This window comes from Canis lupus, chromosome 31 (genome assembly GCF_048164855.1).
Source record: "Canis lupus baileyi chromosome 31, mCanLup2.hap1, whole genome shotgun sequence".
Classification (NCBI taxonomy): domain Eukaryota; kingdom Metazoa; phylum Chordata; class Mammalia; order Carnivora; family Canidae; genus Canis; species Canis lupus.
Genome location: NC_132868.1, coordinates 17,596,124 through 17,612,216, shown reverse-complemented (window position 1 = coordinate 17,612,216; position 16,093 = coordinate 17,596,124). Strand labels below are relative to the sequence as shown.

The following is a 16,093-nucleotide window of genomic DNA, read 5'->3' as shown; positions in this document are numbered from 1 at the left end:
GCATCTTTTCATGTGTGTGTTAGCCATTTGTATGCCTTTTTTGGGAAAAAAAAAATCTGTTCTGGATTTTTAATTGGATTATTATTTTTTTAATTAATTGGATTATTAGGTTTTTTGGTGTTGAGTTGTAGGAGTTCTTTATATATTTTGGATATTAGCCCGTTATCAGGATGTATCATTTGCAACTATCTTCTCCTATTACCTTTTCATTTTGTTGATGGTTTCCTTCACTGTGCAAAAGTTTTTTAATTTGATGTAGTCCCAATAGTTTATTTTTGCTTATGTTTCCCTTGCCTGAGGAGACATATCCATAAATATGTTGCTAAGGCTGACTTCCAAGAGATTACTGCCTATGTTTTCTTTAGGAGGTTTTTGGTTTCAGGTCTCACATTTAAGACTGTAATCCATTTTTAGTTTATTTTTGTGTGTGGTGTGAGAAAGTGGTCTTCATTCTTCAGCATGTAGCTGTCCTGTTTTCCCACCACCAGTTATTGAACAGATGTTCCTTTCCCCATTGTATATTCTTACCTCCTTTGTAATAGATTAATTGACCATATAAGCATGGGTTTATTTCTGGGCTGTCAGTTCTGTTGATCTTTGTGTCTATTTTTGTTCCAGTACCATAATGTTTTTATTACTCCCGCTTTGTAGTGTAGCTTGAAACCAGGTCATCCTGTTTAAAATAGGGCCCTTTGCTCTTCTGTCTCCCCTTAACCAGCCTTATTTTTCTTCATATGGCCTGATAGCATATTAGATATTTGTTAATAAATATTGTCTGTTATCTGTTCCTAGAATGTAGGCCCTGTGAGGTTTTGTTCTTGTTGTGTCTCTATTACTTGGATCAGGGCCTAGCACCTAATGGTAAATGGGTATCAGATGAATGATTGGATAAATGAATGAATGAACCCAAGGCTCAGATAGCTGGTTTTACCCTTGATCCCATTTATTGGGTGGGTATGGGTTCATTTTATACTTTTTCACTTTTATATCATTGTGTAAAGTTTGGATTTTAGTGTCAGAAGGAAGTTCCTTTAAGGTCATTTAATCCTGTCCCATCCTCAGTGCAGCAATCCTGTCCTGTTTGCAGTCTTCCTATTTTGTGGGAGTATTCTGAGTGGCAAGTCTTCAATATCTTGCAAATAAATCTCATTTAAGTTCATTAAGATTTATCACTCTTCTAGCCTGAGTCAATTAAATGTCTCCATACTACCTATTCTAACATCACTCCCTATGTCCTCTTTATCATAAAGAGCAAAATGTAGTTTACTACATTTTAAAATGTATCATAAAATACAATTTTAAGTATTAAGTCCAGATAGATAGTGATGGTAAAGTGGGTTTTTGGTTTTGTTTTTCCTATGAGTTGTCCTGTTGCCACCATGTAGGTTTTTTTTTTTTTTAATTTTCCTTGAGAGTTGCCCATAATAGAAAACACTTAGGACAGAGAGCAGAGGCCGTAGAAATGATTTTCTGAATATGTTGTTTTCCCCATCCACTGGGGATGTGGGTTTTTTTCTCTTCCTAGATCGTCGGACTGCACACCAATATTGACTTCCTCCTCAGCCTGTCTGGCCACCCAGAGTTTGAAGCAGGCAATGTGCACACTGATTTCATTGCTCAACACCACAAAGAGCTGTTTCCCAGTAAGAAGGCCACAGCCAAGGAGTTTTTATGCCAGGCAGCTCTGGGTCTCATCTTCAAGGAGAAAGCTGTGTCTGATGCTCTCAAAATTCAGTCACAAGGTATGGAATGCTTTCCTCTTTCCTTTGCTTGTTAGGATTCTCTGAATAATCACTGAAGGTGCTTTTCTTTTCTTTTCTTTTTTAAAGATTTATTTATTTTATTTATTTATGATAGACAGAGAGAGAGACAGACAGAGACACAGGAAGAGGGAGAAGCAGGCTCCATGCCGGGAGCCTGATGCGGGACTTGATCCCGGGACTCCAGGATCGGGCCCTGGGCCAAAGGCAGGCGCTAAAGCACTGAGCCACCCAGGGATCCCCTGAAGGTGCTTTTCTTTATGCCACTCTTGTGTCCCTTTTTTTCTCTAGTAATTGACACCATCCTCTGCTAATGTGGTTTTTAGCATTTAGCAGTGAAGATTCACATATCATGGATGTGCCTTTAAACACTTTTTAACCCATTCAATACAACTTAACTAGTTGCCAAATAGTGTTGAGATATTTTTTCAACCTAACACTGATTCTTCCTAGACCCTGTGCTGACTCCTTCCAAAGCTTTTTCAACTCGCTGCTCCTCGAGGGCCTACTTTAGTGTATCCTCTACACCAGTGGCAACTTCCTTGGTCCTAGGGACTAAAGACAAAGCATGAGATTTTTGGGTTCCCTTGGGTTACCTGTGATTTATCATTGAGTTATTTCCTCCTCCTTTCCTTTTCCATTCTGTGATCAAATTTCTGACTACGTAGAAACCGAGGTACTTCCTCAAATAGGAGAATCAGGACTATGGCAGAGATTCAGCCCTGTTGCCACACACAGACATCTCTGCTTCAGCACTCCCACTAAGTTGTTATTCAGCCTCTTCCTAACACCTCAGGAAGCTAGAAATTTATACAGAGAATTCATCAGAACTCATTAGCCTATTATGGTATCAGTTCTTCATTAAAAAGTTCTTCCAAGTTGAGCAAAATCTGAGCTCTCTCAAACTTGCTTCAGACTATTTACTTCTGGCTAACTCTGACCTTTGGAGCAAACCAGAAAAAAAAAATAATCCATTTCTCTCATTATTATTAGGATTAGTATATAATTTTATTATTAGGATCTTTCATTTCTAGATTCATTCAAGAAAGTTATATCAAAAGCTTAAAATACATAACTACATCTTTAGGAGATGTATACTCTATTGTCATTTTGTCCTTTTACAATACATGAAACGCCTCTAAATGGGCCCACACGGTATTTCTAACCCTGCACATAGCATTGTTAGAATCGAGTATCCTCTTACTCTCCCCTTCCTTTTTACAATTTATAACCGGCACACATAAGAGCTTCAGAATAAATCGCTTCAGTTTAGCTATGCTGTAGCTCCTGGATATGGTCCAACAGTGGATGAACACACAAGCCTGTGGGAAGGGACAAGTGATTCAGAAAGAGGCAAGGTGAAAGAAAAGTAATGAGTGGTGGAGATTTTGGTGACCTGGAATGCATTTGCCTGAGAAGGGGAGACCACTGTGCAACTTACACCCCCAGAGGAAGAGAGTTTAAGCTGTAAATGCTCAGATTTTTCAGAGAAGCTAGAATTTTTCATATGACATTTCCTGAGATGTAAATGAAAGTATCTAAGTTAAATTTAAAGCAATAAGGACAAAGAAGACACATTTGAGCTGCCAGCATAGGGCGGGTGTTTTATGTTTTCTTTCTTAAGGTATGAAGTCAGGCTTGATGTTTGTAAATTTGTTGTTGAATCTTAATTTTTTTCTAGATCAGTACTCACCTTTTGCATCCAGCAGTGGAAGAAGACTGAATATCTTTTACACCAGAAACATAACCCTGAGGGATGGTAAAAACAGTAAGTAATGTTTTATTCAAAGAGGAGCATGCTTCATAGAAATACATCACATTCACCTGGAAAAAAAGGATACACCCCAGCCACAGATCAGTCAATTACATTTTTAAGCTCCCTAGCCTAACCATTGGAAGGAATACTAGGATTGATTGGCTCAGGTGGTTTAATTAGTGGTATTTTTCTCCTTTTTCCTTTCTATATTTTGTAAATACTTGAAAAATGACTAATGAAAATATGTCATAAAATATATACAGCAAAATGAAATATGCCAAGATGTAAGGTTACCATTGGAGAGTGGGATTTGAGGCGATTTGTGTCACACACACCCCCCAGTTGTCTTTGTACTTTCTTTGCTTTGCAGTTTTTCTTCAGCAAGAATGTACTACTTTTAAGTGAGAAAATCAATATCCAAAGCTACTCTAGGGTGAAGGATTACCCACTACTCAGGTAGTGTTTCAGGTAGAAGTGGGTTACTAAGGAGCTATGATTTATTAAGTGCCTGATCACATGTAAATTTTTATCTTCACTATAATAGAGGCACCTGGGTGGCTCAGACCGTTAGGTGTCTGCCTTTGGCTCAGGTCATGATCTCAGGGTCCTGGGATCGAGCCCCATGTCCATTGGGCTCCTTGCTCCCTCTCCTTCTGTACCCACTCATGCTTTCTATCTCTCAAATGAATAAATAAAATCTTTAAAAAAAAATATCTTCACTATAATTGAATGAGGTATAGTCTCCACCATACCCATGTATGGCCGATGAAACTGAGGCAGAGAAGTAAAGTAACTTACTCAAGGTTAGGGACATTGACATCTAGACTTTCTGACCTTGACTTCTGTGCTATTTTTACTCTTCCAGTGGAAGATTGATTTTTGACTGCAAACTAATTTGAGTAGGTTGAGGGTGGGACTGATTTATTGTAATTGAAGCCAGGAGAGGCTAACATCAAAAAAATTTAAATTTTTTATAAATTTGTGGCTGGAATAATGTACCAGAGGGATCAGAATCCCTTGATAGCAGTATCCCTTCTACTGCGGGACAGGTTGCATGGGAAGCCAGATGGGTGCCGAGCCAGATCTGGGAGGACTGGATAACCTTGAATGTGAGGGGTCATTGAACTGTGAAAGCTCCATTATAAAAATATGCCTACCAGGTAGAACAGAATTTTCCTGCTAGCTCATGGCAGCACCCTCCTCCTCAGGCAGAGTAAGATCTTGATCTCAACTCTCTGTAGACATGCATTCAGTTTTTAGCAAATTCCTTTTTCACAGAAGTTGTTTGGTATACAGATATTACAGAAAAAATATTTTGAGATATTTTTTTCATCCTGAATCTGGATGGTCATTACCTTTAATGTATTGAGTACATGGGAAAAAAGTTTGCAAGCATCCCTTACAGAGTAGCATTCTGCAAATGTTTAACCTATCCATTTTATGCCAGTATGTCTGTTCATTTCATTCCTAAAAAATAGCCCCTCCAAAATCAGGGATTATTTTACTCAAGACTCCTATATACTTAATATAAGTAGCAGTAGCAGTAAAGTTTCAGTGGCCTCTTCAACCTAAATTAAACAGAAAAATCACACGTGTGATTAAAATTCTAGTGAGCCAACTGTGTTATTTGGTATGGATCTTCACTAAGGCACTTAGCAGTGTTTTGAACTATGCTGCATTTGTTGGAAATTTTTAAAATTTTTAATTAAAAAACAAATACATTATTGAAAACCAGCATGGCTGCTCTTCACAACATCCTTTTGGTAGTCTTTTTCAACAATAACCTAGGCCTGAATATAATAGTTTCCAGAAATGTTCTGTTGGTTCTCTAATAAATGCTAATTAACAGTACCCGTGATTGAATAAGTGAGTACACCAAATGGGAAGTCTTAAGGGCCCCGAAGCATTTATGAATCTAAAGTAGAGCCAACTCTTAATGATCTCAGTGAGAATGATCAAATATTTTAAGTATTTAAGACTTGAAAAATATTCTTACTTTGTTACTAGTGGCCATGCTTCACAAAACCCTAACCTACCTTCAATAATACGAATAATAGCTAAGATTTATTGAGTGTTTTGTATATGCCAGATATTAAGTGCTTTCCATGGATTATTTAACTACCATTTTCAGAACAGTTCAATGAAATTGGTGTTACTATTAGTGTCAACTTTATAAATTGGGAACCAAAGCTTAGAGAGATTAATTTCTTAAAGTCATACCAAAAGTAATTGGTAGAGCCAGAATTCAAACCCACACTCCAGGGTGTATGTCTTTATCTAATACTGCACCATGCCACACTTCCATATCTTATTAAGTATATAAGAGAATAGGGTGTGTGGCTGGTTCAGTTGGTAGAGCATGCAACTTGATCTTGGTCGGGGTTGTGAGTTCAAGACCCATGTTGGGTGTAGAGCTTATTTAAAAGTAATTAATTTTAAAAGTAGAGATAAGAGGATAAGTTCTCTTGTGGAGGTCTAGAGGCAACTAGGGGATGGAGGAGGAACATGTTCATACCCTGTGACACATGAAAGAGTTTATTCTCTTTGATGCAATTGTAAATGGGATTGTTTTCTTTATTTCCCTCTCTACTATTTCATTATTAGTGAATAGAAATGCAACAGATTTTTGTGTATTGATTTTTGCATCCTGCAACTTTACTGAATTTACTTATTAGATCTAATGTTTTTTTGGTAGAGTCTTAAGGATTTTCTATGGATAGTATATTATCTGCAAATAATGACTGTTTTTCTGTATCAATTGAACACTTTTTATTTATTTATTTTCTTGTCTCATTGTTCTGGCTAAGACTTCCAGTACTATGTTGAATAAAAGTGCTGAGAGCAGACATTCTTGTCTTGTTCTTGACTTTTAGTGGGAAGACTTTCAGCTTTTTATTATTGAGTATGATGTTAGCTGTGGGTTATCGAGAGTTGAATGGATAAAGAAGACGTATATATACAATGGAATATTACTCAGCCATAAGAAAGAACGAAATCTTGCCACTTGTGACAACATAGATGGACCTACATGGTATTATGCTAAGTGAAATGAACCAGAGAAACACAAATATCATACAATTTCACTTATATATGAAATCTAAAAAACAAAACAAGTGAATAAACAAATAGTAACAACAGAGAGAAACAGACTCATAAATATAGAGAACAAACTAGTGGTTGCGGAAGGAGAGAGGGGCAGTGGATGAAATGGTGAAGGGGATTAAGAGGTACGAACTTCCAGTTATAAAACAAGTAAGCCACTGGAATGAAAAGTACAACATAGAGAATATAGTCAATAATATTGTAATACACGTACAGTAAGCATTTTGTAGTGTATATAATTGCTGATTTCACTATGTTGTATACCTGAAACTAATTTAATATTATATGTCAACTATAATTCTAATTTAAAAAAAATTTTTAAAGAATTTAGAGTTTTCCTGGCAGTGTGTTTACTATGATTCTTTTGGCATTCACGTTGGCTAAATACTTGCCATATTTCATGAATCAAAAAAAAACCCTAATCTGGTATAATTGGATGCATTTTCTCTTAAGAAGGGCTAAAAGATATTGGCAAGATATAGTGTGGAGAAGTTCATTTGTAGGTTCATTACAAAGTTTTTGAAAAAATAAATGTTATGAGTAATGTGAAAAAGAGGAAAAAAAAGATGTCTTCTCTCTTAAGGAATTTACCATCTAGCAAAAGAGAAGTAGGTATGTTGGGAAGATAGGCAGTGTGGTAGTTAATAACACAGACCCTGAGGCTGCCTGGGTACTGAAATCAGTGAGGTATCCGACTCTTGGTTGGGGCTGAGGCCCTGAGGCTCCTGAGGGTAGTGGGATTGAGCCCTGCATCAGGCTCTTCGCTCAGTGTGGAGTCTACTTGGACTCTCTCTCTCTCTCTCTCTCTCTGCTCCTCCCCACCATGCTCTCACCCTGTCTCTCTCTCTCTAATATAAATAAATAAGTCTTTAAAAAAACAACATGCAGACCTGGGGTTAGAATGTTAAGGGTTTGAGTTTTGGCCCTTGTGTTGTCTATGATCCTTGAGCAAGACACACACTCTCTCTAAGCATCAAGTGTCCTCAGCCATAAATGGGAGTGATAGTGGTTACTACTTTCTTGGGTTGTTGTGGATATTAAATGAGACAGCACATAGAAAGTTTGTTGTGGGGATGCCTGGGTGGCTCAGTGGTTGAGCATCTGCCTTCAGCCCAGGGCATGATCCCAGGGCCCTGGGATCGAGTCCAGCATCAGGCTCCCTTAAGGGAGTTACCCAGGCCTGCGGCCTCCAGCCTGAATCAGGAGTGAGCGATGCAAATGAAAGGACAAACTGAATAGGACAGGTACGGAAGAATTTGGCAGCTTTGTAGTGACCATCGCACGTGGAAAGTGAAGGAGAAGGTGAGAATGACAGGCTTTAAGCCCGGATGACCAGGAAAACTATAATGCCAGCCACGGAGCTCCTGGGGCAGGAGGAATGCAGGCAGAGCGGAGAGATGATTTATTGGACCCACCATGTTCACTTTAAGGTGCCGATAGAGCATCCAGCTGGGAATGACTAATCAGAGTTCTGGAGAAGGAAGGTCAGGGCTGGAAATAGATTTGAGCTGGCAGCATCAAAATGGTGGTTAAAGTATCAGGAGTTGATGAGATGACTTTGGTCTGCATTCTCTGTACCACTTGATTCAAGAAAACTTGATTTCTAACTCTTAGGAAGGTCTTTCCCCCCAATCCCCATCTCCTAGGAAAGTCTTTAACCACTTCTGTGTTCACAGAATACTATGAAATATATTGTATATTATATTTGTATGATCTGTTACAGTTTACAAAGCACTTTTATATTTATTAACTCATTGTTACATTCTCATAATGGCAGACCTGGGTCTTAAACTAGAGTTTCTCTCTCCCAATTCATTATATTTCCACTTTAACACTGCAATTTTTCTTGTTGAAGAAAAAAATACCTAAAATATTCTACAACATTAAAAGAGCTAAAACTCCATTTAAAAAAATGTTTAATTCCAGTGTAGTTAACATACTGTGGTTTTTTGTTTTGTTTTTTAAAGATTTTATTTATTTGGGAGAGAGCAAGAGTGAGAGTGAAAGAGAGAGCAGAGGGAGAGGGAAAAGCAGGTTCTCTGCTGAGCAGGAAGCCCAATGCGGGGCTCTATCCCAGGACCTCAAGATCAGGATCCTAGCTGAAGGCAGATGCTTAACCAACTGAGCCACCAGGTGCCCCATTAGTTTCAGGTATACCATATAGAGATCCAGCAATTCTGTACATTAGTCAGCACTCATCGAGACAAGTGTACTCTTACTCCCCTTTACTTGTTTCACCCATCCTCCACCCACCGTCCTTCTGGTAACCACCAGTTTCTTCTCTATAGTTAAGAGACTGCTAAAACTTCATTTTTTAAAAAAGAAAACTTTGATATTCATCTTTATTGGAAACTGCCTCTAGATTTAAAAAAATTTTTTTTATCTTTATTGGGAATTAAAAAATGTTGATATTCCTAACAGCTGGTTTTCTTTTAGGTTGAAAGCGATGTATAGAATGTCAGTTATTGAATAAATGGATGTCTTCTAATTTTTCTTCAATTTTTCCCCGCTTTTCTGTAAAGATGTAGCCATAGCTGTAACATATAATCATGATGGGTCATATAGCATGCAGGTAAGCCTTACTGGTTTTGTTCTACAGTTTATAGCTAAATCTGATCTCTCATACCAGGAGGGTCTCTTTTCACACTCTGATTTTTCCGAAGCCAGTGACCACTATGACTATAGTTAGAAGGATGTCATGTGCTTTTATTTGAGACCAATTTGGGGAAATTACCCCCTCTGTAGTTTCTGATTGTCTCCTCAATTTGGCTATAGTTCCCTTAAGCATGAAAACTTGGTTTAAGAAAAAGAAATAATAATAGCTTTGAATCAGACGCCTGACAAGTCTCTAAAGTATGTGCATGTATTTACATCTAAAGCAGCCGTTCTCAAACTTTTTGGTTTAAAAATCCATGTACAGGGATCCCTGGGTGGCGCAGTGGTTTGGCGCCTGCCTTTGGCCCAGGGCGCGATCCTGGAGACCCGGGATCGAATCCCACGTCGGGCTCCCGGTGCATGGAGCCTGCTTCTCCCTCTGCCTGTGTCTCTGCCTCTCTCTCTCTCTCTCTGTGACTATCATAAATAAATAAAAATTAAAAAAATAATAATAAAATAAAATATTTAAAAAAAATAAATAAATAAAAAATAAAAATCCATGTACACCCTTAAAAATGAAGACTCCCCAAAGAGCTTTGTGTTTATGTTAATTACATGTTCTAATATTTACCATTCAGAAGATTAAACTGAGCGTACTTTTTATTTCTGGTATTTTTCATGTATATTTTAAAAATTATATGTAAAATTTATCACATTAAACATTTTGGAATGTAAAGACATTCAATACATTCATCACATCATTTTACAAGCATGGCCACCATCTATCTCCTCTTTCTTCCTCTTGCAAAATTGACACTGTGAACCCCCATTAAATAGTAACACTCCACCTGCCCTCTCTACCTCCTCCCTCACCCCCAGCCCTTAATAACCACCATTCTGTGTCTATGAATTTGACTAAGTACCTCATAGGAATGAAATCATTCAACATTTGTCCTTTTGTGATTGGCTGTTTCACTTAGCAGGTCTTTAAGGTTCTTCTGTATTGTAGCATGTGTCCATATTTCCTTCCTTTTTGAAGTGGAATGCTATTCCACTGCCCCTATATACCACGCTTTGTCTTTTCACTTACCTCTTGATGGAGACTTGGGTTGCTTCCACCTTTTGCCTATTGTGGATAATACTTCTATGTACCTGGCAGACAGATACCTCTTTGAGACCCTATTTTTAATCCTTTTAGGTATATACCCATAAATAGAATTGCTGGATCATATGTTCTTGTTCTATTTTTAATTTTATAAGGAACTACCATACTGTTTTCCGCAGTGGCTGCCCCATTTTACGTTCCTATCAACAGTGCATGAGGGTTCCCTTTTCTCTGTATCCTCGCCAACATTGATTTTCTGTTTCTTTTTCTTTTTTATAATAGCCAACCTAATGGGTATGAGGTGTTATCTCACTGTGGTTTTGATTTGCGTTTCCCTAATGAATAATGATGTTGAGCGTTGTTTCATATGCTAATGATCCATTTGTATAACTTCTTTGGAGAAATGTCTATTTGAGTTCTTTGCCTCTTTTTAAAATTAGGTTGGTTTTTTTTTAATGTTGAATTGTAGGATAAACTGAGAAAACTTAAAACCTAATATTACCCAGGCACATGTTCCATTAGCTGTTAGGATAACATTATTACATGTCCTGCAGTCTCTAGAAAATCCCACTGTATATTCGTGAGAGAATGAGGGTAAAAAAGACAAATAACATTAGTATTATTATGAGAAGTGATTTGACTTTGTGGATCTGAAAAGGGTTTTGGGGACCCCAGGGGATCTGCAGGTCATACTTTGAGAATCTCTAGTTAAAATGATTATGTAGTCCTCAAATAAAAAAAGTCCATTACACTGGCAAAATGAAGTGCTTAAAGGGATTTAGGAAAAAAAAAGAGTGCGAATTCAACCAAATTCCTATCTAGTAAGGTATAAATTCAGAGAGCAGAATAAATCATTTTTAATATGAGCCAAGAGACTTTAAATCCTGCAAAATGAATTGATCGAGGACATACTTGGGATCTGCCAATGCCATGAGATAACCATTTTGTTTCACTGAGATTTGGAAAAACTGGGAAGTCTACCTATTTTAGGATATGGGAGTTGTAATTTATATTGGTATCTCTGGCTTGGGGACCCTTTCTTATTCCCTTGGTAAAGTCAACTACAGATTTATTCTAATCTGTTCTTTGAACTACATTCACAACTTTAGGATGCGCTTGTGTAAACCTTTAAACAAAACTGTTCCCAATCTAACCTTTATGTCCTGAGAATTTCACAAACATTCAAATGGCTGTTTTAGTAGGTTACAGAGCCCAGTAAATGTCATATTTAACTTAGGATACATGAGAACCAGCATATAAATACTGCAGTCTAACCTGGTTCACCTTAGCCTCTGTAAAATATTTGAAAAGAATAGCCACGGGACTTTGACAATAACCTTGTGGGAATTGAAATGAAAAATAGAGAAGATTTAAATGAATTTCCTGTGTGTAAAGGAATTTTTTTCCTTGGGTGTATATGTGAGAAAACATTTTTTAAAACAGAAAGGTTTCATGTCCCTTTGTCAGCTTCCTTGAAAGATCAAGTGTGAAATCTGTTCTTTGGCATTCTCTCTTACAGTTAGAAAACTGTGGCCAATCTCCAGCTATTTTATCTTCTTAAACTCAAAACTGAAACCCATAAATTTTATCTGCATGTTGGGGAGATAAAAGATACACATCTAATTATGTGGTTCTGGCTTTTTTCATTTCTGACATTGGCATAGTAAAACCAAATTTGACATCAGGTACTCAGAAATGAATATCAGCATGTAATAATAGTCAACTGAATTTTAATAATTTTGCTAAATTTGACTTGTATTTTTATTTCATGTTTTTATTGTTATTCTTAAATGAACATTTTAGCATTATGGTGCTATAGATAAGTTACCTGTTTTTTTTTTTTAATTACCTTACTGCTGTATTTATCTAGAGTACTTTATTTATGAATCTTAGAGGGAAACTTCCTACATGGCTTTTAAAAAAAGATATTTAAAAAAAAGATATTTCACCTGTTACCTTTTGAAACTATTAATGGTAAACAGTTGATTCTGATTTTATTAATCCTGTAGTTATTTATTTATTTTAAGGATCTTATTTTTCTGTGTGTGGTTTTTTTTTGTTTTGCTTTTGTTTTGTTTTGTTTTGTTTTTTAGATTGAAGACAAAACTTTCCAAGTCCTTGGTGATCTTTGTAATGAGGGAGACTGCACTTACCTGAAATGTTCTGTTAATGGAGTTGCTAGTAAAACTAAGCTAATTATCCTGGAAAACACTATTTACCTATTTTCCATGGTAATGTCTCTCTCTTTTTATAATAACATCATTGAGGTTTTGGAGAAAATTGCTTGACCCAGAAGCATCCCACTGAAACATTAGAAAGATCTTATTGCCTTCCATCACTGCTGTGACCTTTCTTCTGTGTTCTCCTCTTCACTCTCTTTCTTTGCCACATTCCTGCCTTCCCTTGTTCTTTTGTATACTCCTCACTGATAAACACATATATATTTTCATCCTTTAATTCTGAAGCATGTCCTCACACTCTTGCCCAAGAGTAACTCACTGCCCAGTGGGCAATACTTTCTGAGGGATTTGATGCCTGAATACTTGCCCAACCACCATCCTCCTGGTGCTTAGGATTCTGGGGATTTGGGAGGAGGTGACCATTGAGAGAAGAGTCCAGGGACCCAATATTTCTTGTGGGGAAGATGGGCAGTAGGAAGGTAGTGGGGGGTAATGGTGGTGTCTTGGCAGTCAAAGGATGGTTGATAATCAGCCGTGGCACAGATTTAGGTAGGAGCATGTCTCCTGACCCATTGTTCTCAGTTTGGAGCCTGCTGCCTGATGAGCCCATAGTTTCTGCATGGGCAGAAAATGATTATCAAATACACTGTGGCCTCTTCAGAGTTTTCTCACATTTGAGAACCATCTTACTGATCATAGTCCTTTGTGATGAGATGCCTTTAGTATTCCAGTAATTCAACTACTTACTATATACAGAGTCAAGGATGATCTCAATTCATAAGGCATTTCTTTCATTAGTTACTCTGCTATAACTGTATGGTGGTGGAGGCAGTATGGTGGAATGGTGACAAGTAGGAGTTCTGGAATGTGAATCTGCTTTGGTTCAAATCCTGCCTCTACCCCTGGGCAGCTGTGTGACCTAGGGCAAGTCAAACTCTCTGGCTTTAGTTCCCCCATCTCTATACAGGAAAAATAATAGTAACTACCTACCTCACAAGTTTGTTGTGATGATTGACCACATATGTATAACACTTAAGAATAGTTCCTGGCTTAGGCTAAGCACTTTATAGTGGGGATGCTGCTCAAAATGGCTTTCAAAAAAAAAAAAAAAAAAATGGCTTTCAGACAGTGGCTATCTTTTATCAACAGTTATATACATTAATTCCTCTACCCCTGTGAGGCATGATGCCATCACTCCTTTATAATAGGATACCAAGACTGAAAGGGGGTTAGTAATTTGCTTCAGGTTGCAAAGATAGATTAGAAAGAACTCTGGTATTAAAGATAACTAATAATTTAACAAAAAATTTGAAAATAATTATTACTTTAAGCATATGAATAAAGCTACAGTGATTTGACTTGATTTCATTTCCAGTTTGTTTTCTATTTATAGGAAGGAAGTGCTCAGATTGACATTCCACCCCCCAAATACTTGTCTTCGATGAGCTCAGGTGGAACTCAGGGAGGTACCATAGCTCCTATGACTGGTACCATTGAAAAGGTAATCACGTGAATGTATGTAGAATGGTGTTCATTAAGGCCCAGTAAATGGCATATACATCATTTTTCCCTCTCCAAATCTTTCTCCTTGGAAATCATCCTATTCAAGAAAACAAGAGACTGAGGGACCTGGCTGGCTCAGTCAATAGAGCAAGTGTCTCAGAGTTTTAAATTCGAGCCCCATGCTGTGTGCAGAGATTACTTAAAAATAAAATCTTAATAAGAACAAAGGAAAAGAAGAAGCAAACAACTGTATGATAGATTCAAGTTCTGTGTTCAGTCTTCAATGAAAATACCCACTTACCTAATTTATGATACTATTATTTTTGAAAGTGGGAATTTCCATCAAAGTACAAATAATCTTAAATTTGTCTTTTTGGGATTAAAATTCACCAAACATTATCCAAAAATGCTGCTGTTTTTTTTTTTTTATTTTAAACTTCAAAGCAAACAATTTATCATGAAATAATATTTTTTCTAATGTACAGAATTGCATGTGTGTTAAGATAAAATTTGAAAGGCTGGTACTGTTGAAGAGCGAGATTTGGTGTTGAACGCTATATATATTCAGAGTTAAGATCCATACTGAAATAACTTCAAGTGGTGGTGGATCAGTAGACTCCTTTTTATAAACTTGAATATAGTAGAGTCCCTTTAAATGCATTTAAGTCATAAAAATTCAACTCTATATCCTTAGTACCCGAAAAGGAGAAGAAGAAAAGAACCATTTAAGTAGTGAAAGTGATGACACCCACTGTTCGCTTCTGCAGATGTTTGCCCAGAGGGAGTATGAGCTTAGAGACTTGAATCGCTCAGTCTCTGTTCCCATGGACATTCCATAATGTGGACATCCCTGCACATCTATGGGGAAAAGATGCACATGTTCCCTGCAGCTGCCCCCTAAATCATTGATTTCATCAAACACTACCAGCATTGGGTGGTTTGGAGGCTTTGAGAAGCATTTCTCATTTTTCACACTTTGGGCTCTACACATTGACTTTGGAACCTAACTCCACTGTTTCCAAAAACTGCTTTATAACCATATTAACCAAGAAGACAGACATGGGATATATGAGTTCATTTATACATGTAAAATGGAAAATAGAGATTTTTTTTTCCCCAGGGTTGCCAGTATGTTTAATTCTTTCACATGAAGATAGTCTATGCATTTACTTATTATTTATTTGCTCCTCAAAACTTGGAGCACTGTCCTACACTACTTATGAAATCTAGAAAACCAGGCATGACCCTCTACCCTGCCTATGGCATTAAAGTATTTGGTTCTTCCTTGGCGGTGGTATGGCTTGTCTGTACTTTCATGAAAACGCAAAAGGATTTCAAGATAGATAAAGCATATTCATCTGATTCAAGGGAAACTAGATGGTTTGGAGATGGAGGTAAGAAGCTAAGCAATGCCCCCCGCTGATGAGAGGGCCAACAATGCCAGATTGACCTGTAGGTCTCTGATTTGCACCCATACACCTATTTTTTGGCAGATAAGGCAGCCACATGGCTCCATACTTCTGCTGTGTACATTCATACACCAACTCTGTGGACCATGAGGGACTCTGTGCTTTTAAATATTAACCTGTCACTCTTAATCTCTAGGTATTTGTGAAAGTTGGAGACAAAGTAAAAGCTGGAGATTCTCTAATGGTTATGATTGCCATGAAAATGGAGGTAATGAAATCACAAGTTCACTTGTCAATTAAACTTTGGGAACTTTCAGACCTAATTGTTTTTTTGCCTTATTTTGTAAGTTAATATCATTTTAAATACTAAGAACCACAGATTGATGAAGCATTAACTACAGGAAATAAAACCAAACCATCCTTCTTTTAAATATGTTTTCATTTTAATTTTGTGAAACTGTACCTGTCAATTCTGATTCTGAAATTAAAGAAATTATCAGTAGCTTAAATTCAGTCACCCAACTGATTGTTAACTGTTGGTATTTTCTAAGGCCAAACATGGGATGCCAAGCATCATTATCAAGGTAAAAACCTCGGTCAAACTAGATGAGCTGTTTAGGTTTTTAGATGGTGGGAAATTGTAGGCCAGTAGTTCTTAGCCTATGCCACATATCACAATCATC

The 16,093-nt window shown here is 37.2% G+C and overlaps 1 protein-coding gene across 4 annotated transcripts in view; it reads left to right on the top strand.

Annotated features, from left to right (window-relative positions):
- MCCC1 (methylcrotonyl-CoA carboxylase subunit 1) overlaps nt 1-16,093 on the top strand; it is a 62,093-nt gene that overhangs the window by 45,050 nt on the left and 950 nt on the right. For all 4 annotated transcript variants that reach the window (XM_072807564.1, XM_072807565.1, XM_072807566.1 and 1 more), the window contains 6 exons: nt 1,526-1,742; nt 3,442-3,528; nt 9,141-9,190; nt 12,412-12,549; nt 13,892-13,999; nt 15,607-15,678. In XM_072807564.1, the coding sequence (XP_072663665.1) occupies nt 1,526-1,742; nt 3,442-3,528; nt 9,141-9,190; nt 12,412-12,549; nt 13,892-13,999; nt 15,607-15,678 (672 nt within the window). The remainder of the gene's footprint in view (nt 1-1,525; nt 1,743-3,441; nt 3,529-9,140; nt 9,191-12,411; nt 12,550-13,891; nt 14,000-15,606; nt 15,679-16,093) is intronic.